Source organism: Macrotis lagotis, chromosome 1, assembly GCF_037893015.1.
Source record: "Macrotis lagotis isolate mMagLag1 chromosome 1, bilby.v1.9.chrom.fasta, whole genome shotgun sequence".
Taxonomy (NCBI): Eukaryota; Metazoa; Chordata; class Mammalia; order Peramelemorphia; family Peramelidae; genus Macrotis; species Macrotis lagotis.
Window position 1 is genome coordinate 900,291,544 of NC_133658.1, and position 24,954 is coordinate 900,316,497.

General features: G+C 44.4%; 2 protein-coding genes across 11 annotated transcripts in view; one reads left to right on the forward strand and one right to left on the reverse strand.

The window, feature by feature from the left end:
- The window catches only part of ATP4A (ATPase H+/K+ transporting subunit alpha), a 112,669-nt gene that overhangs the window by 31,904 nt on the left and 55,811 nt on the right, over nucleotides 1-24,954 (forward strand). The window lies entirely within an intron of this gene.
- Nucleotides 53-24,499, reverse strand: LOC141509381 (HAUS augmin-like complex subunit 5). Of its 2 annotated transcripts, none has more exons than XM_074218888.1 (19): nucleotides 24,351-24,499; nucleotides 20,894-20,956; nucleotides 20,745-20,777; nucleotides 20,382-20,406; nucleotides 19,932-20,037; nucleotides 19,680-19,839; nucleotides 19,493-19,562; nucleotides 19,319-19,398; nucleotides 19,156-19,213; nucleotides 18,954-19,069; nucleotides 18,817-18,877; nucleotides 18,580-18,713; nucleotides 18,304-18,466; nucleotides 18,153-18,233; nucleotides 17,858-18,003; nucleotides 17,622-17,733; nucleotides 17,405-17,537; nucleotides 1,852-1,984; nucleotides 53-1,710 (listed from the first exon to the last, which is right to left on the reverse strand). In XM_074218888.1, exons 1-19 carry the CDS (start codon nucleotides 24,446-24,448, stop codon nucleotides 1,599-1,601), a joined length of 1,884 nt encoding a protein of 627 aa, XP_074074989.1. In that variant the 5' UTR covers nucleotides 24,449-24,499; the 3' UTR covers nucleotides 53-1,598. The 2 variants fall into 2 exon arrangements, with proteins under 2 accessions (XP_074074989.1, XP_074074990.1); XM_074218889.1 differs by lacking the exon at nucleotides 24,351-24,499 and adding an exon at nucleotides 22,815-23,293 and having other exon boundaries at nucleotides 54-1,710.

Sequence of the window (24,954 nt, forward strand, 5' to 3'; positions counted from 1 at the left end):
CCGAGCCTGGCCCGGGCTCGGCAGAATCCCCGACTCCCTCGTGGGCCCCCGGGACATGGGAAGATTGGGGAGCTGGCAAGACTGAGACCCCGCGCCTCGGCCCCCTCAGCTGGCCGTGACCCGAGAGCTGCTACGAGGGAAAGACCCGGTGGATGCCCCTGGCCTTGGCCAGGCTAAGGGAGGGGCCTTCCCCTGGAGAGCCCCGGGTGGGGGCCAGTCCTTCCCCACGCCCGGGAGGGCCCAGCTCCTCCGCTGGGCGTGGGTCGGTCGGGTCTTGGCCCTTATAGGGGAAGTTATGAGGGGGGCAGGGTGGCGGGTCGGTCTCTGCTCCCCCCTCTCCAAACCCAACCTAAAGGAGATCCTCGGGGATCATGAGGTCCAGTCCTTGGTTTGTTGGGGCCCCAGAAATGCGAAGTGATTTAAGGTCACATCCAACTCTTAGCAATTCAAATTGTAATAAACGGGAGTTCAGGTCTCACAGACCACCGTGTCCTGCCCTTGAAAGGAAGGACAGCCTCAAACCCGGGTGGAGGTTGGACTGGGAATCAGGGGTTTCGGTCCCTGAGTTTTTCAGCCATGCTATTAGAGTTTAGGTTTCTTGGGAAATAAGGATGCCCCACCTTCCTGTGCAGAGTGCAGGGGCCCAGAAGCCCTTTGGTGTTTCCAGGTTCATTCTGTCCCCAAGCTCGTCCATACCCCCCAAAACTTGAATCCTGGGGAAGGTTAAGTAGCTTGGGGGAGGGTAAAGCCTTGGCAGATGGCTGTTAAGAGCTCAAGGTCTGGCTCCATCCCCTGCATCATCTCCACTCAAGATACACACCCCTGCTCTCCTAGGGAAGACCTTGAGGAGAAAATGGGGGCTGAGTACCCCAAGGCCTGAGGAAGTCTGATCTCTATAGGGGACCAAGATTTCTGAAGCATCTCGCCCATGACCCACTTGACACCGAATCTACACATCAAGGCAGGAAGGCTAAAATTTTGAGTAGAGTCCCATGAAGATGTTGCCCTCTACTAGAAGTAAAGATGCCACTGTATCCTCTCTAGGGAAGGGTCCTTCCCAGTCTGCTGCCAGTCTTTGGAAGTGACCTCCCATCTGTAACACATGCCATGAGAGTGACGTGGAGACCAGCTCAGATTCCAAGCTATGGCTCAGCCTTCTTCCAAAACCTCCAGTTTCTTTCACCCTCCACTTCAACCCCATCACCTAATCAGCATGTCACAGATCTGCTCTCCTTCCCCATCTTCTTCCTTGGAGGAGTATTTTGAGCCTTTGATTTCCTATCCTTAAGGAAATATCCCCCAAGTGGACCACCATTCCCTTGGGAAACACCTCCTCTAGCTTAAGCTGAGGGGTTTGTGGAATTGGGGGCCAGGGAGGTCAAGGGCCAAGTGGACAGGAGTTGGTTCAGGGGCACTGAAGAAGTGGAGAAGTTGAGTCAGAGTCTGTGAAATCAAAGAGAAAAGCTCCGATCCCAGAATCTTGGGACACTTTACTGAGAGGAGCAGTCTGTCCTTTTTACAGTGAAAGGACTCATCAGATTCTATTAGCATCCAATATCTCCGTGGTTCTGTGGCTCTCCACTTCCAAATCTCAGTGTTCAGGCTCTCCGTCCCTGGGCCCGGGCCCAGCGCAACTTCCACTGCTGCAGTGAGAGGCCCTCCTGGTCCTGGAGCTCTCCAGGGAGTGCGTTCTGCCCAGGCTGGTCCCACCTGGGGGCAAGGCAGAAAGTAAGTGGCTGGGATCCTTCCCACAGCCCAGGCCCAGAACATCGCAGCTTTCCTCCCACCAGATCCTTTCTTCACCCACTCTCATCAGCTCCCACTCAAGGCTCCCAGGGTTGTCCCTCTCACCAGTCTCCCACAGCCTTCAAAAGCTGGGGGATGCGATCCAGGCCCCGTTCCATCAGCTCCTCGAGACGATGCAGGATGGGGCCAAGATGCTCCTGCTGCTGCTTCTCCTTAGACTCCTGGATCTGAAGCAGTTCTGGGGGGAAGAAGGAAGGGAGGCTATTCAGGGTGATTCAGTGAGCATCTACTCAACACCTGTGTTGTGTAGACTTTCATGTTAGTTAACATGGGCTACTCCTTGCCACCCTCAAAGATTTTTCAGTTTAAAGGGGCAAACAAATATGCTAATAATGGAGAGTAAAAAGTTTAGAAAATAGCATAAGATGAAATGTTTTAGGAAAATCTGAGAAAGTGGATTGCTTTCCTCTGGGTAAACCGCTTCAGGATTTACAACGGAGATGGGCACTGAGATGAAGATGAGGAGGAATGGTCATAGCCCGAATCTCAAATCATAAGAGAGCAGGAGGAAATCAGGTTTGGCCAAACTCATCATTTTTTTTTTTTAAATTCAGCAACTTCTGGGCCACAGCATTTCATAAATTCCTGATGAAATCTCAGGAAAAAATAGGCTGGATGGTAGAGCTGCACAAGGGTTGTGGGCACTGCCAGGACTAACTTTCCCCCTTAAACCTTCAAGCTCTCTTAGATTTCTCCCTTTCTTTGTCCTAAAACACCTGTCCACATTTGCTGGGTCCTGTGCATTCTGCCTCTACACTACTCAGATATGCATTTCTGCTGCCAAGAGATGACCACATGGCAGAAGGAGAGGGTACAGAGATGGTGAAGGTGATTGGGAGTGAGGAGGAGGAGGAGGGGATTTCTGGCCAAGATGGCAAACTACATGGAGACCTCCCACTCTTAGACATCGACTTCAGCAAAAATCTGAAATAATGACCAAGAAATTGACTGAAAGTCACAATAAATGATTTCTTCCACGCTAGAACTGCACAAAAAGCCATCAGGCCACAGGAAAAGGGCCCACCAGCCAAGCAAGCAAGACTATACAGCCTTTGAGCACAAGCAAAAATGGGTTATGATCAAAGGCAATCTGTAAAGGCAGCAAGAATGAAGAGGTCCCCCTAACAGTCCCAAATAGGAAGGGCCCTGACCAGGATGAGTGTGGGTCAGACCAGGGTTCTGGGGTACCTAGCACTCTGACCCGACTTGCTAGAGAGTGCCTTAAAGATCCAGAACTCTGGACCTTGGAAAAGCAGAATGCTTTGGAAGGTTTAGAGTAGGGACCCAAATAAACAGGGTAAGAGCAGGGAGGGCTGAACGCTCCACCTTCAAGTACAAAGCTGGGGTGCTGAGTCTCCTGACTCCCATAGGGCCCTAGTTGAGCTAAAGCTGGAGAGGTGAGGAAAACCAAGCATCAACTAGTAGCACAGATTACTACCAAATCTACAAATCCAGTCAGGAAATTCTGTTAACAGTTACAGGTGGATCAAAACAAAGTCAAAAGGTTAAAAGAAAATGTAGATACAAGATATCAAAACTGGTTTGAAAAACAGATCAAGCAGAGATAACTTTAAAGAATCATTGTACTCTCCTAAAACCATAATGTATTTAAAAGGAGAAAAAAAAGCCAGGACATGACACAAATTGCTCTGAGCTAAGAGAACCAGAGGATGAAATGAAAAATAGAAGGCACCAATTATGTTCTGAAAGGAATCCCCAAAAGGAAAAACTACTGCCAGCATCTAAAAGGAAGCAATCAATCAGGATCACACAACACAGGGTTTCTAAAAACAAAGGATGATCTGGGAACACAACATTTCAAAAGTCAAAAGAAACAATTGGCTTACAACTAAGAATAATTTATATAGCAAAGATGAATATAATCCTACAGGGAAAAAAATGGATCTTGAATAGAACAGAAGCCTTGCAGCATTTTTGTGGTAAGGATAGGAGCTGAATGGTAACACTATAACAGAGAAACTGGGGAAGGTAAATGTATTTGAGGATTCAAAAGGGCCTTATGATATTGTGTGAACATTCTAAAGGGGAAAAGAAATGTTTCTTCAGGACTTAATTTCATAAAAGGGAATTAGATAAAAACAAAGGGTCTAAGAGGGGGTGAACTGGTACCATTCTGAAGAAGAGAAAAAAATTAAAAGGAGGAACACATTTGTGTAGATGGAGGAGAAAAAAGTGGGGCCTGCTGTTTTTCATAATTAGAATAGAGAAGTTTGCAGACATGGTGGAAAGGGTGAGGGAACAGAGGCAGATGCAACTCACTTCTACCAGAGGTGGACAAAGGAGGATTGAACATGCACAGTTTGGTGGGGAACAAATGGGCAGGGGGATGGGATACGAGGGAGCATGATATGGGGGAGGGAAGTTCTATAAACAAAACAAATTTCCTGATCGTGAAGGGGAGGAAACAGGAAAAAAGAATCAAGAGGGGGCCCAGTCACTGGAGAAGAGCTGGACAAATTGTGGTATGTCAATATAAGGAGATATTACTGTGCTGTAAGAAATGATGGAAGAGAGGATTAAAGGGAATCCTGGGCAACATGATCTGATCAAAGCCAGAGAACAATTTACACAAGGTTTGTCAAAACAATGACTGGCTATCTGTGTCTTTGGCAGGCCAAGTCCACCTCCGGGGGTTCAGGGAGGAGAGAAAGGGGGTCAGGGTGCAGAAAGACATGGATATTTTTGGAAATGGCTACATGATATGGATTTATTCTGCTAGACAATGCTTATCTTTCAGAAAGTTGGTTTTTTAAATTGTGTGAAATTGGGATAGAGAGGAAGCTTAAGCAATATGGATTTTCTCCAAAGAATGCATTAAAACATCTTATAATGCATAAAAAAGAACAGAAGGAAATTCACAGGGAAACAAAGACAAGTAGAGTTTTCAAAGTCAGGTAATGGTCTGAAATAAGGGGGTTACAGTTTTGGAAACGTGTGTGTATGTGTGTGTGTGAGAGCAAGAGAGAATACTCTTTCTTTTGGCATGTTTAATCTCAAAATTTAAAAAAAAAGGTTGATTGGGAAGAATTTGGACTCTTGAATCCCAAGAAATTGAATTTGGGAGGAAAAATGTGGGAGAACTTGGAGCAGAGAAGAAAAAAGGATCAAGGAAAAAGGATCCGCAGACTCCCTGGGGAGGAGAAAGGAAGTGGAGGCAAGATTAAGGGTCAGAGGGTAAAAGATCGGGGAAACAAAACAGAGAAGGAAACAAGACAACAAGGACTGATAAAGGGATCATAAATGCTCCAGAGGGAGTTCTGAATATCTATAAACAGGCTGTGAGACAAAGATGAGGTTTGCAATCACTGATGAGCTTGGAAAATGTGGCTGGCTGAGGCTGGCTCTGGGCCTGCAGAAGTGTTTGGGTTTCTGAAATGAGGCCCATTCTTAGGTTCAAACTGCAGGCTGGTTGAGCTCTTTCCTAGAACTAGAGAAAGGTGAAAGTCAAGGAATTCCTCTGGTCTTACCTCTTGGTAAGTGGCAAACTGCTGGTTTTGGTAATGCCCAGAGAGGTAGGAACAGGATGATTTTTTTTTTTTTTAGGTTTTTGCAAGGCAAACGGGGTTAAGTGGCTTGCCCAAGGCCACACAGCTAGGTAATTATTAAGTGTCTGAGACTAGATTTGAACCCAGGTACTCCTGACTCCAGGGCCGGTGCTTTATCCACTATGCCACCTAGCCACCCCAGGATGATTCTTGTAAATAAAGTTTATTGCATTTACAAATGTAAAAACTGTTCTCTAGGTAGGGTAACTGGCCAACTCCTGCTCTGGGTCAGTGGGAAGGAGTCAGTGATCTGGTGACCAATTCTGTTGGTCTTCTGTCGTGGATCTCCCTGACCACCCTCTTTTCTTCTTTCTAAGTCTTAGTAACATAAGTTTGTCTCTTCCATCCAGCCTGTCTTTCCTTGAGATTTCAGTCTCACATCACCAGCTGTCTACTGGATGCTTCGAACTGAATTTTGAGAGGCATTTCAAACTCAGTGTCCACAACAGAATTTCCCCTTATTTCTTTGCTAATCTCATCCCCTTTTCTCTCAAAGGCATCACCAAAAAGTTCTGGTTCATAACCTCAACCATGATTTTAAACTCCTTCCTTCCTCTCTCTCTTCCTGAATCCATCAGCTATTGAATCCCACCCTTTCCATGTCCACATCCTTTGCATGCTTTCCTCACACTGAGATCACCATCATATCTACCTCATGTTTCTCCCAAGCCCACCACCTCTCTCCCAAAGAAACTTTCCTTAAGAGTAGGCCTATGTCTCTATCCTACTCAAAGGCCAGTGGCTCTCTACTGCCTCCAGTTCATTTCTCACTTCATACTTCTTCCTTTATTCTCTGGTCCGGCTAAAACCAGCCCTGTTTGTTCCTAACACATGGCACTCATCTCCTGCCTCTGCACTTCTGCTGAACAGATTCATGCTCTCAAGACTCAGCTCTGGCACCAAATTGTTTAGGAAGCCTTTTCTGCTTCCCCTGACTGCAGTGCCTCCCCCTCCAACTACCTTGTATGACAGTCTTACATATCCATATAAACTGTAATGTATATAGCCTTAGATACACTAGACATCTTGAGAGTAAGGATTACTTCACTCTTTTATGGTAGTTGGCACAGTGCCTGTCACCAAGCAGGTGGTAAATAAATGAGAGATCACACAGGAAGGGTCAGAGGAAGAACTGTGCAGTAGAGGGGGTTAATTGTTCCTTGCTTAAATATTATAGTGAAGAAGATATCTGGCCTCAATTTGATAACAAAAGAGAAGTCTATTGTTTCTCTGAGACATGTTTTAGCAGAGAACCTTCCAAGACTTGTCAAAGCAGATTAGTAACCTCCCATTTGAAATGATTCACATGGACACAAATGATGCTACTAGGAAACCTTGCCAAGTCATTCAAGTTTGGATATGAAACTGAAGACCAAAAGCCCATAGACAGTGATTACGTTACTGAAATTCAAAGAAGGCAAAGGATAAAGAAAACTGTGGATCAAATGATGACTCAGAAGAAAGGGTGTTTTAGAAAGAACATTTGGATTTCTAAATCTAAGCTTTAAACTATGACCAGCGATGGAGGGCACCTAACTTGTCAAATTCTGAGATAACCCAAACCAAATCAGAATGACTCGTTTTTTTTAAGTCTAAGACAGTATAAGAGGACATTGAGAGGTCGGTAGACATTGTGGTAGGGGCTGGCTAAGGGTGAAGTCTGGTAAGCAGCAGAGACTGGAAGATCTGGAAACAGCATGAGGAGACTAAAAACCTGTCCAGAAAGAGATCAGGGGATGAATCCCTGGGCTAGTATTGGGCCTAGAACTAAGTACTGTGGGGTTTTTTTGTTTGATTTTTTTCAAGGCAATGGGGTTAGGTGACTTGCCGAGGATCACACAGCTAGATAATTACTGAGGTCGGATTTGAACTCAGATACTCCTGAGTCCAGGGTCAATGCTCTATCCACTGCACCACCTAGCTGCCCCAAACTAAGTACTGTTTGGCAGTTCCTTGCTCAGTATCTGGATAGAGGGGAATGGTTAGGGTCTTGCTGTTGAGAGGGAGCAGGGGCCCTGCCTCAGTATGGAGCACAGCTCAGACCAGGAGGATTGTGACCAGACCTCTCCCCAGATCACACTATATCAGAAGCACTGTAAACCTCTAGGCCCCAAATCTAGAAACAGAAACTCAGATTGGTCATTCCCCCCACCCCAGGTGAACAGAGCCCAACTCTTAACATAAAGTCCAAAGTCCAGAAATAGGCTGGAAACCCAAGCAAACAAGAAAAGAAGCTGACTATAAAACTCTTATAAGGCGACAGGGAAGCTCAAAACATAAACTCAAATAATACTTGAAAACATCTATAAGCAAAATGTTAAAGAAAAAGTGCAGATTAGGCATATGCCCAATAAGAATTCCTTAAGGGGGAAATTTAAAAAAGAGCAAAAAAGATTTTTAAAAAATCAAATGGGGGGGTGGTGGTGGAGCCAAGATGGTGTGAAGGCAGCATTTCCTGGGAACTCCAAACACCCCCAAAACGAACAAAGGATGGCTCTAGCCAAAATTTAGAGGGGGCAGAACCCACAGAAAGACTGAGTGATACATTTTCCCAGGCCAAGACAACTTGGAAGTTCCACAGGAAAGGTGTGTTTCACCAGGACTGGGGGTTGGGAAAAAAAAAAAGCCCCAGCACAAGGTGATGCAGCCCAGCCCAGAGATCACCCACAACAGCTTGAAGGGGTGGGGAGAGAACTCTGCTGCACCTGGGTGAGTGTGGAGTGAGGAGCACTGGCAGCAGAATCTGCAAGAAGAATCAGGAAAAAGTAGCCTGCACCACCAGAGATGGTAAGGGAAGTCTACAGAAACTTCTCTGCTCTCCCTGGGGTAGGACTCTGCTGTTTGCCTACATTCAGATCCAGGTTGCAGTTTAGGCTTCCATACTAAATAACCAAGCTGGATCCCTCCTTATAGCCCAGAGCAGAGGGAAGTGCTGTGGTCATCTACATATCAAAGCATAGGCTAGAGAGCATAAGACCTTGGAGGAATAGAGTCCCAGTGGGGTGTCCCCCCCCCAAAAAAAACCCCAAAGCCTTGGAAGTGCTGTAAATTAGTCTCAGGCTGAGAAAATGAGTAACAACAGAAAAAGAAGACTCTGACCACAGAGAATTACTTTAGTCCCATAGAAGATCAAAATACATACTCAGATGATGACAAAATCGAAGCTTCTGTATCCAAAACCTCCAAGAGAAATAGAAAATGGGCCCAGAGTATGGATGAGTTCAAAAAAGACTTTGAAAAGCAATTAAGGGAGGTGAAGGAAGAATTTGAGCGGAGAAATGAGAGCGATGCAGAAAAATGAAAACCAAATCAGAAGTTTGGTGAAATATATTTAAAAAAATACTGAAGAAAATAATATGTTAAAAACCAGTTTAGGCCTAATGGAAAAAGCAAAACAAAAGGCAAATGAGAAGAATGCCTTAAAAAGCAGACTTGGCTAGCTGGAAAAGGAGATAAAAAAGCTCTCTGAAGAAAATAACTCCTTCAAATGCAAAAATGGAACTAGAGGAAGCTGATGACTTTGCAAGAAATCAGGAAGAAATAAAACTCTACCAAAAAAGCCAAAAATTAGAAGAAAATGTGAAATATTTCACTGGAAAAACAACCGACCTTGAAAACAGATCCAGAAGAAATAATTTAAAAATTATTGGGCTATCTGAAAGCCACGAACAGAAGAGCCTAGACTTCATTTTTTAAGAAATAATACAGCAAAATTGTCCTGAGATCCTAGAAGCTGAGGGTAAAATAGAAATCGAGAGAATTCACTGGTCACTCCTTGAAAGAGATCCCAAAAGAAAAACTTCCAGGAATATTATAGCCAAATTCCAAAACTCCCAAATCAAAAAGAAAATTCTAAAAGCTGCCAGAAATGAGTAATTCAACTACTGAGGCTCCATAGTCAGGATTACACAGGATCTAGCAGCATCTACACTAAGGGCTCGTAGGGATTGGAATATGATATTCCGGAAGGTAAAAGATTTTGGTTTACAATCGAGAATCAACTACCCAGCAAAACTGAACATCCTCTTTCAGGGGAAAAGATGAACTTTCAGTGAAACAGGGGACTTTCAAACTTTCCTACTGAGATGACCAGAGCTGTACAGAAAGTCTGATCTCCAAGTACAGGACTCTGGTGAACCATAGAGGGAGTGGAAGAGAGGAACTAACTATGAGGAACTTGATGATATTGAACTGTTAGTATTCCTGCACAGGAAGAAGATATTGATAACTCATATCAACTTTCTCATTCATAAGAGCTGTTAGAAGGAGCATATATAGACAGGACATAGGAAGGAGTAGAATATAATGGTATGATGTGGTAAAGGGATGGAGTCAATGGGCGATGGGGTAAAGTACTGGGAGGAAGGAAAAGGAGATGAAGAAGAAGCTGAGAGATTTCACATAAGAGTCAAGAAAAAGCTTTTTCACTGGAGTGGAGGGGGGGAAGACAAGGGGGAATGAGTGAGCCTTCATTCTCATTGGAAATGGCTCAGGGAGGAAATGGCATACATACTTAATAGGGTGAGGAAATCTGTCTTCTTCTGGAGAAGGATGGGAGGAAAGGGACGGGATGAGGGGGAATGGGGGGAGGGAAGGGAGAATAGGCGATAGAAGAGAGGGTAGATTGAGGGAGAGGGTACTCAGATTCAACACACTTTTGGACAGGCCAGGATGAAAGGAGAGAGAGAGAATGGAATAAATGAGAGTGGAGGTACAACTAGTAATGGCAACTGAGGGAAAAATATTGAAGCAACTTCTCTGGTGGACTTATGATAAAGAAAGCAACTTACCCCAGAAACAGAGCCATTGAAATCTGAACACAGACTGAAATACATTTTTTCTCTCTCTCTCAATTCTTGAGGTTTCTCATCTTCTGGGGGGGGAGGGGGTTTATGTTTATTCTTATGTTTACTCTTATAACATTCAATTTACATCAATGTATGGCATGGAAACAATGTAGAGACTGTCAGACAGCCTTCTGTGGGGGGGGGGAAGGGAGGAGGGGGAAAAATTGTGGAATTCAGAGCCTTGCAAAAAATGATGGGTATATATTACTATTGTATATAATTGGAAAACAAATAAAATGTTAAAAGTATCAAAAAAATCAAACTGGTAGAAGAAAAAATTAAAAAAAGAAATGAGAACAATGCAATTAAATAATGAAAAAGAAATTGACAAATTGGCCAAGTGGAAGCTAATGACTCCATGAGACATCAAAAACCAAAATGTTAAAAGACTGAAAATAGAAGAAAATATGAAATATCTCACTGGAAAAAACAAGTGACATGGAAAAGTAGATAGAAGAAAGATTTTTATTTTTGTTTTTTTGCAAGGCAATGGGGTTAAAGTGACTTGCCCAGGGTCACACAGCTGGGTAATTAAGTAAGTATCTGAGGCCCCATTTGAACTCAGGACCTCTTGACTCCAAGGCCAGTACTCTATTCACTGTGCCACCTAGCTGCCTCCCAAGGAAAGAAAATTTAAAGAATTATTGAACTAGTGAAAGCCATGATTCAAAAAAACCCCATAGACATCATATTTTAAGAAACTATAAAGGATAAATACCTAGATAAAGAATCAGAGGAAAAAGTATAAGTTGAAAGACTTTGCCAATCACTTCCTGAAAGAGATTTCCAAATGAAAACTCCCAGGAATATTATAGTCAAATTCCAAAGCTCCCAGGTGAAGGAGAAAATACTGTAATGAGCAACCAGAAAGAATTCAAACACTGTGAAACTAGTTAAGATTGCAATATTTAGCAGCCACCACTATAAAGAAGTGGAGGGCTTGGCATATATATTCTGGAAGGAAAAAGAGCTAGAATTACAACAGGAGGAAAAGCAGACATTTTAATAAAAAAGAGGACTTTACAAAACATTCTTGATGAAAAACAAGAGCTGAACAGAAATTATGACATTCAAATACAAGACTCAAAAGAAGCTTAAAAAGGATAGACATAAAAAATGAAACAATATGTTTACATTTCTAAATCATTACACATGTAACACTGAAGAACTTTAACATTAAGGCAGGAGTGTACATAGAGGGCATGGGTATCTGTTACCTTGGAATGATTTCTAAGAAAAAAGAATGGAAGGATGAGGAAAAGTAATGCATTGGGGAAAATGAGAGGAAAAATGGGGAAGATTATCTCAAACAAAAAAAGCTCCCAAGGAAGTTTTTTAAGAATGGAGGAGAAAGGGGGTAGGGTGGGCAATCTCATTCAAAATGGTCAGAGAAGGGGGCGGCTAGGTGGTGTAGTGGATAAAGCACCGACCTTGGAGTCAGGAGTACCTGGGTTCAAATCTGGTCTTAGACACTTAATAATTACCTAGCTGTGTGGCCTTGGGCAAGCCACTTAACCCCATTTGCCTTGCAAAAAACCTAAAAAAAAAAAAAGGTCAGAGAAAACAATAGACACAGATATAGAAATTCTTTGTCCCCAACAGTGAAATAAGTAGGGAAGGATCTAAGAAAAAGGGGTGTTGGTAGTAAAAGGGAAGGTAGATTAAGGGAAGCAGTGATGGAAAGCTAAACAGATTTCTGAAGAAGGGGATGAAGTAAGAGAAAACCAACAGAATAAATAGTAGAGAATGATGGAGGGAAATACAGTTAGTAATCTTAACTGTGAATGTGAAATGTGAATATAAAATAGAAGAGCATGGCAGAATGGATTAGAAATCAGAATCCAATAAATTATTTACAAGAGATAAGGATGAATGGAAAAGACAAATAAAAATAAGGGGCTGGAACAGAACCTATCATGCTTCAACTGAAGCAAAAAGGACAAAGATAGCAAATATGATCTTAGACCAAAAAAAAAAAGCAAAAACAGAACTAATAAAAAGAAACAATCAGGGAAATTACGTTTTGCTAAAAAAATATAAATTAGCTGAACATACATGTGCCAAATGGCATAGTATACAAATTCTTGAAAGAAATGTTAAATGAATTTCAGGAGAAATTAGTAAAACTTATACTAAAGGTGAACTTTAATTTAGTGCTCTGAGACCTAGGTAAACTAAACAAAGAAATTAAGGAGATGAAGGGAATTTTAGAAAAGTTAGATATGATAGAACTCTGGGGAACAGGGAAGGAGAACAGAAAGGAATATAACTTTTTCTTTTTCTCAATTATGCCTTCACAAAAATTGACCATGTATTTAGGGCATAATCCCATAAATCCCTAAAATATAGAAAAAATAAGTGTACCTTTTGGGGACTATAATGTAATAAAAATTACATTCAATTAAGGGTCTTGAAAGCATAAATTAAAAATTAATCAAGGGGCAGCTAGGTGGCGTAGTGGATAAAGCACCGGCCCTGGAGTCAGGAGTACCTGGGTTCAAATCTGGTCTCAGACACTTAATAATTACCTAGCTGTGTGGCCTTGCAAGCCACTTAACCCTGTTTGCCTTGCAAAAACCTAAAAAACAAAAAAATTAATTGAAAACTAAATATTTTAATCCTAAAGAATGAATGGGTCAAAGAATAAATTATAGAAACAACCACAATTTCATTATAAATAAATTAGAAAACCTGAAAATCAATAGCTTAATAAAATTGGAAGTTAAAAAATTGAATAAATAAAACAAGGGCCTGGTTTTATAAAAAAACAACAAATAAAATAGACAAATCACAGAGTAACTTGAGTTAAAAAATTACAGGCCTCAGAAGTTAAAAGGGTAAATGCACAACCAATGACAATAAAATTAAAGCAATTAATAGGAGCCATTTTGTCCAATAAGATTGATAAATGAAATAGATAAAAGCTTACAAAAGTAAATATTGAAATAGAATAATACTTAAGTAACTCTTATATTAGAAAAAAGTAATTGAACAAGTCATAATTAGCACCCTAAGGAAAAAACCCCAGGACCAGTTGAATTTGCAGGCAAATACAACTAAACATTTAAAGATTAATTCCAATATTATATAAATTATTTGAAAAAAAAAATTAAAGGAGTCCTACTAAATTCCTCCTATGATACAAATAAGATTTTGATATTAAACCTGGGAAAGAAAAACAGAAAAAGAACATACAGCCAAATTTTCTAATGAATAGTGATACAAAAATTTTAAATAAAATATTAGCAAAGAGATTACAGCAATTATCACAAAGAACAGGGCTAGCTCCATATTAGGAAAACTAACAGCACAACTGACCAAGTCAATAACAGAAAATCATACCATTATATAAATAGATGTGGAAAAAGATTTTAACAAAATACAATACACATTCATGTGAAAAACACTAGAAAGTACAGAATAAAGGGAGTTTTTCTTGAAATGATAAATATATGAAATATATTGGTCACCAGTATTATTCAATAGTGTACAAGAAATGCTAGCTATGGCAATAAGACCAGAAAAAGAAACTGAAGGAATAAGAATAGCAATGAGGAAATAAAACCCTCATTTTTTGCAGATGATATGATAGTCTAGAGAATCTTAAACAATCAACTAAAAATAGAACTGAAACATTTAACAACTAGGTGCAGGATCTAAAATAAACCCACACCCATCATCAATATTTTTATATATTACCATAAATTCAACAGAAGAAGAAGAAAGAGGAATTCCATTTGAAATAATTGCAGATAGCATAAAATACTAGAGTCAATCTGCCAGGACACACACACAGGACCATATAAACTAAAAACCTGGAGAAAAATTAATTGTTCATACTGAGCCAATATAAGAAAAATGATAATTCGGGGTGGCTAGGTGGCGTAGTGGATAAAGCACCGGCCTTGGAGTCAGGAGTACCTGGGTTCAAATCCGGTCTCAGACACTTAATAATTACCTAGCTGTGTGGCCTTGGGCAAGCCACTTTAACCCCATTTGCCTTGCAAAAAACCTAAAAACAAATGATAATTCTACCTAAATTAATTTACTTATTCTGGGCCATACCAAAACTAAGTATTATTTTAAAGCGCTAGAAAAAAGATAACAAAATTCCTATCAAAGACAATTCTAAAAGATGAGATAGAAAATGTAATCCATATCCAGAGAAATAATTATGAAGTCTGATTGTAGATCCAAGCATACTATTTTCACTTAAAAATTTTTTTCCCCCATGTTTTTCACCTTTTGTTCTGATTCTTCTTTCACAACATGATATATGGAAATATATTTAACATGATTGTTACATGTACAGCCTATATCAGATTGTTTACTGTTTTGGAAAGGGGGGAAAGTGGGACACATACATACACACACACAAACTTCACTTGGGGGAACTGAAGGTCAAGAATATGAGGGAATCAAAGGCAAAAACTAAAGCAAAGTACCTGATCTCTATATTATTAAGCAGAAATCATCAAAACAATTTGGTACTAGTTAAGAAATAGACTGGTTGGTCAATGAAACAGATTAGGCACACAGTAAATGACTATAGCAATCTAGTGTCTGAAAAATCCAAAGACCTAAGCTATTAGGACAAGAACCCACTATTTGACAAAAAATTCCTCAGAAACTTGAAAAACAGTCTAGTAGAAACTAGGCAGAGACCAGTATCTTACACCATACATATCAAGATAAGCTCAAAATAAGTACATAATTTAGATGTAAACAGTGACATCATAAGCAAATTAGGGAAGCATGGAAAATTTTACCTGTCACATCTGTGGATAAGTAAAGAATTCATGACTAAACAAGAGAGCGAGAGAATCATGGCCAGTAAAATGAGTAATTTTGATTAAATTAAAAAACGTTTTGCACAAACAAAACCAATGTAGCCAAAATGAGAAGAAAAGCAGGAAACTGGTAAACTATTATAGCAAGTTTCTCTGATAAAGTTCTCATTTCTCAAATATATAGGGCAGGGCTGTCCAACATTACTTTTAAAAACTATAAAAACGGGGGTTGGCTAGGTGGTGCAATAGATAGAGCACCGGCCCTGGAGTCAGGAGTACCTGAGTTCAAATCTGACCTCAGACACTTAATAATTACCTAGCTGTGTGGCCTTGGGCAAGCCACTTACCCCATTGCCTTGGGAAAAAAAAAAAAACAAACAAAAAACTATAAAAACTATAAATATAAATATAAATAAAAACTAAAAATATAAATATAAAAACTATAAATATATAAATAAAAACTATAAAATATAATATATTTTGATTTGCCATTTTAGCGAGAGCTCTGTGGTAGCTTGGATTTGCTTACTAAAGCATTTAGTAAACCCACAGGCAGGCACGTAAAATCACCCTGCCTCTGGGCCAAATTTTGATCAGGCCTGATTTAGGGCATATGCACCCAAATTTATAAAAATGAGACATTCCTCAATTAATATGAACAGATAGTTTCCAGAAGAAATCAAAGCTATCTATAATCCTATAAAAATATTCTATGTCACTACTGAATAGAGAAATACAAATTAAAACAACTCTGAGGTATGGTACTACTTAATACCCATCAGATTGGCTAACATGACAGAAAAAAAAATGCTGAAGTGGAAAAATAGGAACTTCAACTGCATTGTTGGTGGAACTATGAACTAGTCCAACCATTTTGGGGAACAATTTAGAACTTTAACCAGGGGCAGCTAGGTGGCGCAGTGGATAGAGCACTGGCCCTGGAGTCAGGAGTACCTGAGTTCAAATCCAGCCTCAGACACTTAATAATTACCTAGCTATATGGCCTTGGGCAAGCCACTTAACCCCATTTGCTTTGCAAAAAAAAAAAACCAAAAAAAAAAAACTAAAAAAACTAGAACTTTAACCAAAGTCTACAAAATTGTACAGACTTAGACCCAGCCATACCACTACTAGGTCAGTATCCCAAAGAGATCAAAGGAAAAGGAAAGGACCCCCATGTACAAAATATTTATAGCAGCTCTTTTTGTGGTGGCAAAAAATAAGAACCTGTGTGGATGCTCCATTGGGAACTAGCTGAAGAAGTTGCAGTCCATGGTTTTGATAGAATACTATTGTTCTGTAAGAAATGATGAGAGGATGCTTTCAGAAAAACTTACATGAATTGATACAGGATGAAATGAGTAGGACTAGGAGAACACTATACTCAGTAACAGCAATAATGTAATGATAATCACTATGGAAGATTTAGCTACTGTGATCAAGATAATGATCCACAACAATTCCAAAAGAGTTGTGATGAAAAATGTTATCTACCTCCAGAGAGAATTGATTGTGCAGTTTGAAGCATAATCCCCCTTCCTTTTTCTTTTCTTTTTTAAACATGGCTAATGTGGAAATAGATTTTTGTATGCTTGCATATATATGATGGGAATTGTATTGCTTGCCTTAATGGATAAGGAGAATGGAGGGAGAAAGAATTTGGAACTAAAAATTATTAAAAAAAAGAATATTTGTCAGCTTCTGTTGTCAATCTAATCCAAAGAACTCTAAAGTGAAAGACAAAGAGGAAAAGAAAACTTTTTTATACTCACAAAGCAGATGCCAGAGAGGGAGCTACACTAAAGAAATAGCAGTGACTGAAATATCGAGCAGTTCCCTGGAGATGAAAGTCCCGAAGGGAGCCCTGAGTACCCATCAAGCCTCCAACATCTAGAGGAGCCAGACAACTTTTTCCACAAGTCCTTTTGACACCTGCCTGACACGTGTTCTCAAGTCATGGACTATGTCAACTTGATTCGGGTCCAGTCTGGTCATCCTACGACCCAGGACTTCCTCTTTGCTCTCCCTCATCACCTAGACCAGTGTCCAGTGCTTCTAGTTCCATCTTTGCCTCCTCCCAGATTCGTCCCAAGAACCAACTGCCCTGTCCTTTGCTACTTCCCTGCCCCCTTTCCCAGCCTCCCTTCTACCTCATTCTCTGTAGCTTCTTGAGAGCGGGATCTAGGCCCTATCTACCCTTTGTGCCTTATAAATAAGGAGATTCACGAATATTGCTGCACAGACTGCATTCTTGAGGATAGCAGGCAAACCCTAAAGGCTCCTGAGCAGATGGGCCCTAACAGATCTGTGGCCTTGGAGAAGTGGAGGATGGATTGGGCTGGGACCAGAAAGGATGCTTCCATAGCTGGTTCTTCAGAATGTACAACTAGCTCACCCTGGGTGGAGGGTCCTGGGGGCAGATCCCTCTGTAGGCGCATCAGGGTGTCATGCCGGTGACTCAGCCAGTCCTGGAGAAACAGCCAGTCCTGATGCAGGGAGGCTGCGTGGTGCAGAAGGAATTCTGGGGCCTGAGGAAGACAGGGCGTAGTGAAGCTGGGAAGGGGGGGATGGGCAGAGAATGGGGGCAGAGGGTGGGTGGAGGCTGGACTCACCTTGCCTGAGGGTAGCCCCAGGTGCTGGCTCAGATGGATGAGGTTCTGGGATCCAGGACAGGCTGGATGCAGAGAGTAGACAGAAGGGAGGACTCTCGGAAGGGGCTGTGGCCTGGAAGGTGGGAAGTGCCGGGATGGTACAGAGGTCAGGGTTGTAGGGTCACATCTGAGTCATAGGAGTTGGGGGAAAGGAGGGAATCTGATCCCAGGGACTGAGGGATAAGACTTGTTCTTACCCCCCAGGATGGTGCCGCAGCAGGGGATTGAGTTCTAGGCCTAGGAGCCACTGCACCTCCTCCTCCAGTCTGCCCAGCAGGTTCTGGGCTTGTAGCCCCACAGCTTCTGCAGCAGGCACCACTTTCCTCTGGGCCAAAGCCTTCGCCTAGAGAGGAAGAGGGTGAAGCCTCAGGAGGGCAGCTGCAGATCCTCAGCCCCAGCCACTCAGGACTCTTCAAGTCCAAGCCCCAGGAGCCCAGCCTCATCCCTGGGCCCCAAGCAACTCTCCCTTTCCCTGGGTCTGCAGCTTCTCACCTCTCCCGGGCTCTTCTGAAGGTGACTCTTACTGACAGAATTCCCCTTGATCAGGACTCGGATTCTCTCCTGGGTCTCCTCCTGGGGACACACTAGACTTAGCACAGAGAGAGGGGGCCCCCGCCCCCTTAACCAGGTGATGTCTGCTCACCATGCGCTGCCGCCAGCTCACGATGCGCTGCCGTTTGTCCTGGAGCTCCCAAAGCTCCTGCTGCTTCCGCTGGGCCTCCTCCTTCAGGCTCTGGCTCTGAGCTCTCAGAGAGTTACGGGTGGCCTGGAGTGCAGCCACCTGCAGCCCTAGGGTCAAGGCTTGGCTGAAGGAGGGAGGGAGCACACAGGGTTAGGGACAGAGGGATCAAGAGACAAGAAACCCTCCAGCAGCACCCCCCCCCCCGGCCCCACCACACACACAGAGTGGTCATCTCACCGAGCCTCCTGGGGTTCTGTCACTCTCTGTGCCACTTCCTTTAATAGGCCTTGGAGTTTCTCAGCCAAGGCTTGACTCTGCTGAAGGAGAGGGCCCCTCTTTGAAGTCAGTGCCCCGACGGTCCGCCAGCCCTCCTGAGGGTAAGAAGGAGGTCTCCACAGTTAGAGAACTCACAGGGAGTCCTCCGAGCAAAGTTGTCCCTCATCTAACCACCCTCCTTGTGGGGTCCCCTGTTACCTGGATGAGGTGGGTCAAGGAAGGCAGGGCTGGGGATTCTAATATATCTTCCAGTTGTAGCCTATCAAGGACAAAGGAGAATCAGGTGCCTGGAAGGAAACTGGAACTCATCCTCTCCCACCATAGGTGTCTCCTACCTCTGTGTCTCCCCGTCCCCCTGGTCAGTTAGCATCTGCAGCTCGGCAGTCTGCCTTGAAGCCAGGTGCTCTAGTGCCCCCAGGATGTGCGCAGGAGGATGGGAAGTCATCAGGACCTGGTGTGGGGAGGGACTGATCACAGGAGGAGGGGAGGAGGGAGACAAGACCAGACCCTTCCTTGGACCCTGAGTTTCCTACTCACCTCCATTTCACTGAACCACTGCCTATGGGTCGTGGCAAACAAGTCATCCTGGGTGGTCCTGGGGGAAGATGGCATTTAGGGGAAGGGAGAAGAGGCCATCTCTATGGCTTGGGACAGGGGTTGGGGAGAAAAGAAGGTCAAGTGGAGGGCAGTGGTAACTCACAACGTCCTTGGATCAGAATGAGGGGTCAACAAGTCTTGGAGGAATTGGATACGAAGGGCACAGACTCTTGTGACTTCTTGCTAGAAAGAGAGAGAGCAGAGTGAGAAGTTACTGCCTGGAGCACAGGCATTGCCACTTGGTAGGGGTGCCCCCTCCCCCAACTCTGATACTAACCAGGACATCGGGCTCCAGGGCCAGGAGCATGGGTGTGCGAGGCCCAAAGGCTACATCTGCCTTTGCTTTCCTGGGGGAGAAAGGTTTCCATTTGTTTGGTTTTGTTTTGTGGGAGTGGGGAAGATTTGGGGTTTCAGAGACTCAGAGGGGTTTGGTGACAAGCTGATGACAGCGTGCCAGGGCCCACCTTGCCATGTCCTGCAGGTGGCTGAGCTGGCCTTGCAGCCGCTGGGTGCGGTCCCTGAGGCCTCGTTGCTGCCGTCGGGCTACAGTTGCTCGGGCTCGGAGGAGCAGAGCCTTGCTCTGGGCATCCCGGATCTGCTTCAGGGTGAGCTCCTGGGTCATGTCTGGAGGAGGAGCAGGGTCCCAAGGCAGTTAAGGAATCCTAAGGACCTTCTCCTATTCCCAGCCTTTTCCTAGTCCTGCTGTGGTCATTTACCTTGGGCTACGGCCTCTCGCTCAGCCAGCTCCAGGTTCAGGTCCATCTCGGCAATCTCTGCCCGTGTCCTCAAAAGCGCTGCCTCCAGCTCTCGCCTCCGGCCAGTCTGTGGAGCAGTGGCAATCTGGGTCTGCCCCTCCCCCTCCTGTTGACACCCCCTACTTGAGGCCTAGGTTTTGTCCAGGGTCAGTGTTACTGCCTTTAGAAAAGGGCAATGCTTTGTGAGTCCCACATCATCCTTATCTACTGGTGTCCACTATGTGGGCAGGGACAATTTTGTCTTGTGACTCTAGTGCCTAGCTCATAGTAGGCATTTAATCCAAAATTTGCAGAAATGAACTGGTTCCTACAGAAGACAATGGCAGAGGGTTTTTGTTCTCCACCCCCACCCCCAACCAGGGATGGCACCCAGCCTAGGCATCCAGCAGAGACTGATCCCTGTCCTCTCACCTCTGGGCTTTCCTGGTGACTGTACCTGCAAAGAATCAGAGGTAAAGGAGTCAAATACAGATGTTTTGGAGGGAAAGTAGAGCAGGGGACACAAGACAAGGGCAGAGACAAACTGGGATTGTGGAAAGGGGGGGTCTGAGAAGGGACCACAGGAGGGTAAGTAAAGACACAACCTCTGGCAAAAGGGCAAACCCTAGGCAATGAATGGGGGCACCTTGCTTAGCAAAAGTTCATCTAGGGTACACCTGAAGCCCACAAGCCTCCCCATCCCACTGTGGAGGCTTCCCTTCCCCCTCCCCTGGGTTGCTGGGACAAAGGGGAGGGGAATCCAGGGCCAAGTGGGAAGTCAGGGCTGGAAGATACCAAAAGAGGTTCCCACGAATCTTCCTTATGGTCCTGGAGTGGAGCAAAGAATAGAAAAGGCAGGTCTGTAGTGAGACTTTTCTCTCTCAGAGAGGGAACCCTCCCTTACCCACACCTTCCCCCACTGGGTCTTTCTCTTTCTCTCTCACCTCTGGTTATGGATCCTCTGTGTCAGAAAAGTCCAGACATCAGCCATGGGGCCCAGACACATTCTGAAGAAATGGAGTTGAAAGAAAAGTCATGAGGCCAGAAAAGAACAGGAGGGGCTGATGGCAAGAGACTAAGGTGTTGGAAAGGTACCAGTGATGGGTAAGGGTGAGTCAAGATCCTAAGCTGAGGAGGCAAAGCTGCTTTTTTTTTAAAGTCAACAGGGCGAGGATAGGGTGTGTGTGTGCAGCTAGATGGCACAGTGGATAGAGCACCAGCCCTGGAGTCTTGAGTTCAAATCTGACCTCAGATACTACTTAATAATTACCTAGCTGTGTGACCTTGGGCAAGTCCTTAACCCATTGCTTTGCAATAATCCCCCCCTAAAAGGCGATCAGGTTAAGTGACTTGCCCAGGGTCACACAGCTAGTTTCCAGGACTAGTGAGCTGAACACTAGGCTGTCACCTAATTAATCGCCCTTAAAACTGAAGACAAGATGGAGCTAACAACTGGAATATGGCTTATTCAAAATGAACAGATGGGCTGGGCTGTGGAAATAGCATTACATAATACAATTTCTTTAAGGGAGGAAACCTAGGACCCAGAGGGAATGTGGACAGTATCTGGGCACAGACCACCTGAGAAACAAGGTGATGAGACCATGAAAGCCTCCTACAGGCACAATGCCCAGTGTTTGATATGGAGCAGGTGCTTAATGAATACTGACTGATCCAGACAGAGCCCTAAGGATGTTTAAACAGGGAGAGATTTGCCTTAATGAAAAATTTATCCTTCAAAAAAGTAGAGGAAACTGCAAGGGGAACTACTAATTCTGAATCTAATTAACCTTATCAAGAAGAAATTATCAGAAGCTGGGGGGGGGGGATTAATGACTTCTGTCTTAAGACTTTGCCTTTACTTGATCACAAAATCTAATATGCACCCTGCATTGGGGGGAGAACAGATCTCAGTCATATAGCCTGAAATACTATTGAGGAACAACATTTGGTTTTCTTTTTTTTTAAAACACCATAGTGGAGAAAGGAAGTTAAAAGATAGAAAGGAACCCATTGCCTTCATCACAATGGAATGATGGAGTCATGATTATGGGCAATGGAGAGAAGGTAGAATTACTTAATTCTTAATTTACTGCCTCTATTTTATTTTGCAAGTAGACAGTGAGAAAGCCTGGATTTCCATCCCTAGGCTCAGATGAATTACATCTCAGGGTGGCTGAAGAACTGTTGAATGGGACAAATGAGTTGCTATCACTGATCTGGAAATGACTATGGAAGACGAGAAAGGTGCTGTTGGGAGTGGAAAAGGGAAAACAACTCAATTTTCATAAGGGATAAGAATGGAGTCTGAACATTCCAGAATATATCATTAAAGAAAAGACTTGGAGCAGCTAGGCAGCACAGTGGATAGAGCACTGGCCCCGGGGTCTGGAGGATCTGAGTTCAAATCCAGGTTCAGACACTTATTACCTAGCTGTGTGACCTTGGGCAAGTCACTTAAACCCCATGGCCTTGCAAAAACGACCCCCCCCCAATAAAGCCCAAACCCTCAAAAAACAAACAACTGAGAAGACTTAACACTGACAATGGGAAGGAATGTATTGAAAGCCAAAACGGTTCCATTCCAGATCAAGAGAATGACTATTTTTCTGACAGTGTTGCTGGGTTGTATGATAAGGAGTGTTATTGATACAGTCTACCTAGATTTCAGTAAAGCACTGAAATCTCACTCTGTTCTTGTAAGCAAGGTCAATAATATACAGGTGTTGGACAGTGCCACACATTTTGGTGGATTTCAAAATGATTAGACCTAAAGAATAATTATTAATGACTCAATAGCACTCATTCTTCATCTATGAGATTAAGGGGTTCAACTAGATGACTTTAAGTTCTATTTCAATGAACCTGAAAGGAGGTCTTCTGGGGTGGACTTTGAGCACCCTTCCTGGAGCTTAGATAAGTAAATGGCTTGCTTATCCAGTCTCCAGATGACATAAGGTTAGCAGGGATTGATGACATGATGAATGGCATTCAGAATCCAAACATCCTGCCCAGTTCGAAGAGGTTTCTAAAATAAGGGGGTTAGAGTTTCAAAGGTCCCTTGCCACCCTGTTCCTCTGACCCCAATACTTGTCTGTGGTTGCCCAGTTATAAAAGTGAGAAGTAAAACTTGAACCCTAATCCAAAAACTTGACTGCAGAGTTAAGAGATGAGATGAATTGCTAGAAAGCACGTCTGTCTGATAAAGACCTGAGAATTTTATTATGATGCAATGTCAAAAAGCAATAACTTAAGGGGTCTGTGTGTGTGTGTGTGGGGAAGTTAATTCCATCTTAGGCTGCATCAAAAAAAAGAGAAATCTAAACAAGGGAAGGGATAGGCCTTGCTTTCTCTGCTTTGGTCAGACCACAAATGGAATATTTATTATTTTTTTTGTAAGGCCAATGGGGTTAAGTGGCTTGCCCAAGGCCACACAGCTAGGTCATTATTATGTGTCTGAGGCCGGATTTGAACCCAGGTCCTCCCGACTCCAGGGCCGGTGCTCTATCCATTGTACCACTAGCTGCCCCTAAATGGAATATTATTAAACTTCATTTTGAGGACATTGAGAAGCCCAAATGCTTTCAGAATGGTAAAGAGCTATTCATTTGTTGCAATTTCCCCGACCCTCGCCCCTCTCCCCAACAACAGCATCCGATTCACCCAAATTTATTGCAGGCAGGGATTCCTTTCCTTTGCTGTCCTTCTTTCCTGTTGCTTAGCACAATAATGAATATCTGGAAGGTGCTCCTTGTTTATTGAGTTAGGCCGCACTCACAGGGCTGCAGAGTGGTTTCAAGAAATCGTTTTATTTCAAGCAACCAACAAGCCGTTTATTAAGTATTAAGGCTGGGTGGCTAGATGGTGCAGTGAATAGAGCACCGGCCCTGGAGTCGGGAGGACCTGGGTTCAAATCCGGCCTCAGACACTTAATAATGACCTAGTCGTGTGGCCTTGGGCAAGCCACTTAACCCCGCTTGTCTTGCAAGAACCTTAAAAATAAAAGAATTAAGGCTGCTACGTGGCAGCCTCGGAGAACAGACGAAAAGGAAGCAGTTGGGGCTGGGCCGGGGAGACCACCGACCCAGGCGTGGGTGTCCACGGAGGGAGGCCGGGAACCGGCCTTAGGGAGCTGAAGGAGGAAGGAAATGGGAGTGTGGAGCCCGGAGAAGGGGGATCTGACGGGGGGCGGCTGCGAAGCCGAGGGCCGCAGATTCAAGCCCGACGGCCTGGGCACGGGGCAGCCGCCCCGTGCAGTGGGCAGTCCGGGGGCGGGGCAGGGGGTCGCCCAGGGTCGGGGCGGGCCCACGCTTTTGCAAGGCCCCACCGCCGGGTGCCAGAAGTGCCTGTCCTCCTGCCCGCAGGGCCCTGGGTCCGCGCCGGGGAGGGGGGCGCTCTCACCTGCGCAGCGCAGGCTCGGGGGGCAGCAGGGCGGCCGGGCAGCCCATCTCTCGGGCCGCCCAGCGCCCCACCTCCTGCGCCAGGCTCGCGGGGTCCATGTCGGCGTCGCTCCGGGGCCCGCGCTCGCGCTCGAATCCCGGGCGCCGGCGGGTGACGTCACGGGGCAGGGGCGGGGCCTCGGCGGCGGCGGCTCTCCCGTTGGCCCGGGCGCGCTCGTGACGTCACCGGCGGGCGCGAAGCTGCCGGCGGCCTCTCCCCTCCCCCTCCCGGCGTTTGGTCCCGTCCGTCCCGGAGGAGAAGAGGGAGGGGGAGGGGAGGGCGGCTGGGGGGCGGGGCTGCCAAAGGTAAACGAAACCCGGATGTGGAAAGTGTCCCCGAAGCCACGACCCCGCAGTCCCGCGACCCACGGGATGCCGCGACGCAGTGCCCTTTCTAGAAAATCCTTAGGGATGTGCATTGTCCATGAGTAGGCTGAGCCGATGGGATCATCTGAACTAATTTAGGTCTTCAGTACCAAGCCAATCAGTCCGCCAAAGGATTGCTTTTTTTTTGTTTATGGCAAGGGAATGGGATTAAGTGGCTTGCCCAAGGTCACACAGTTAAG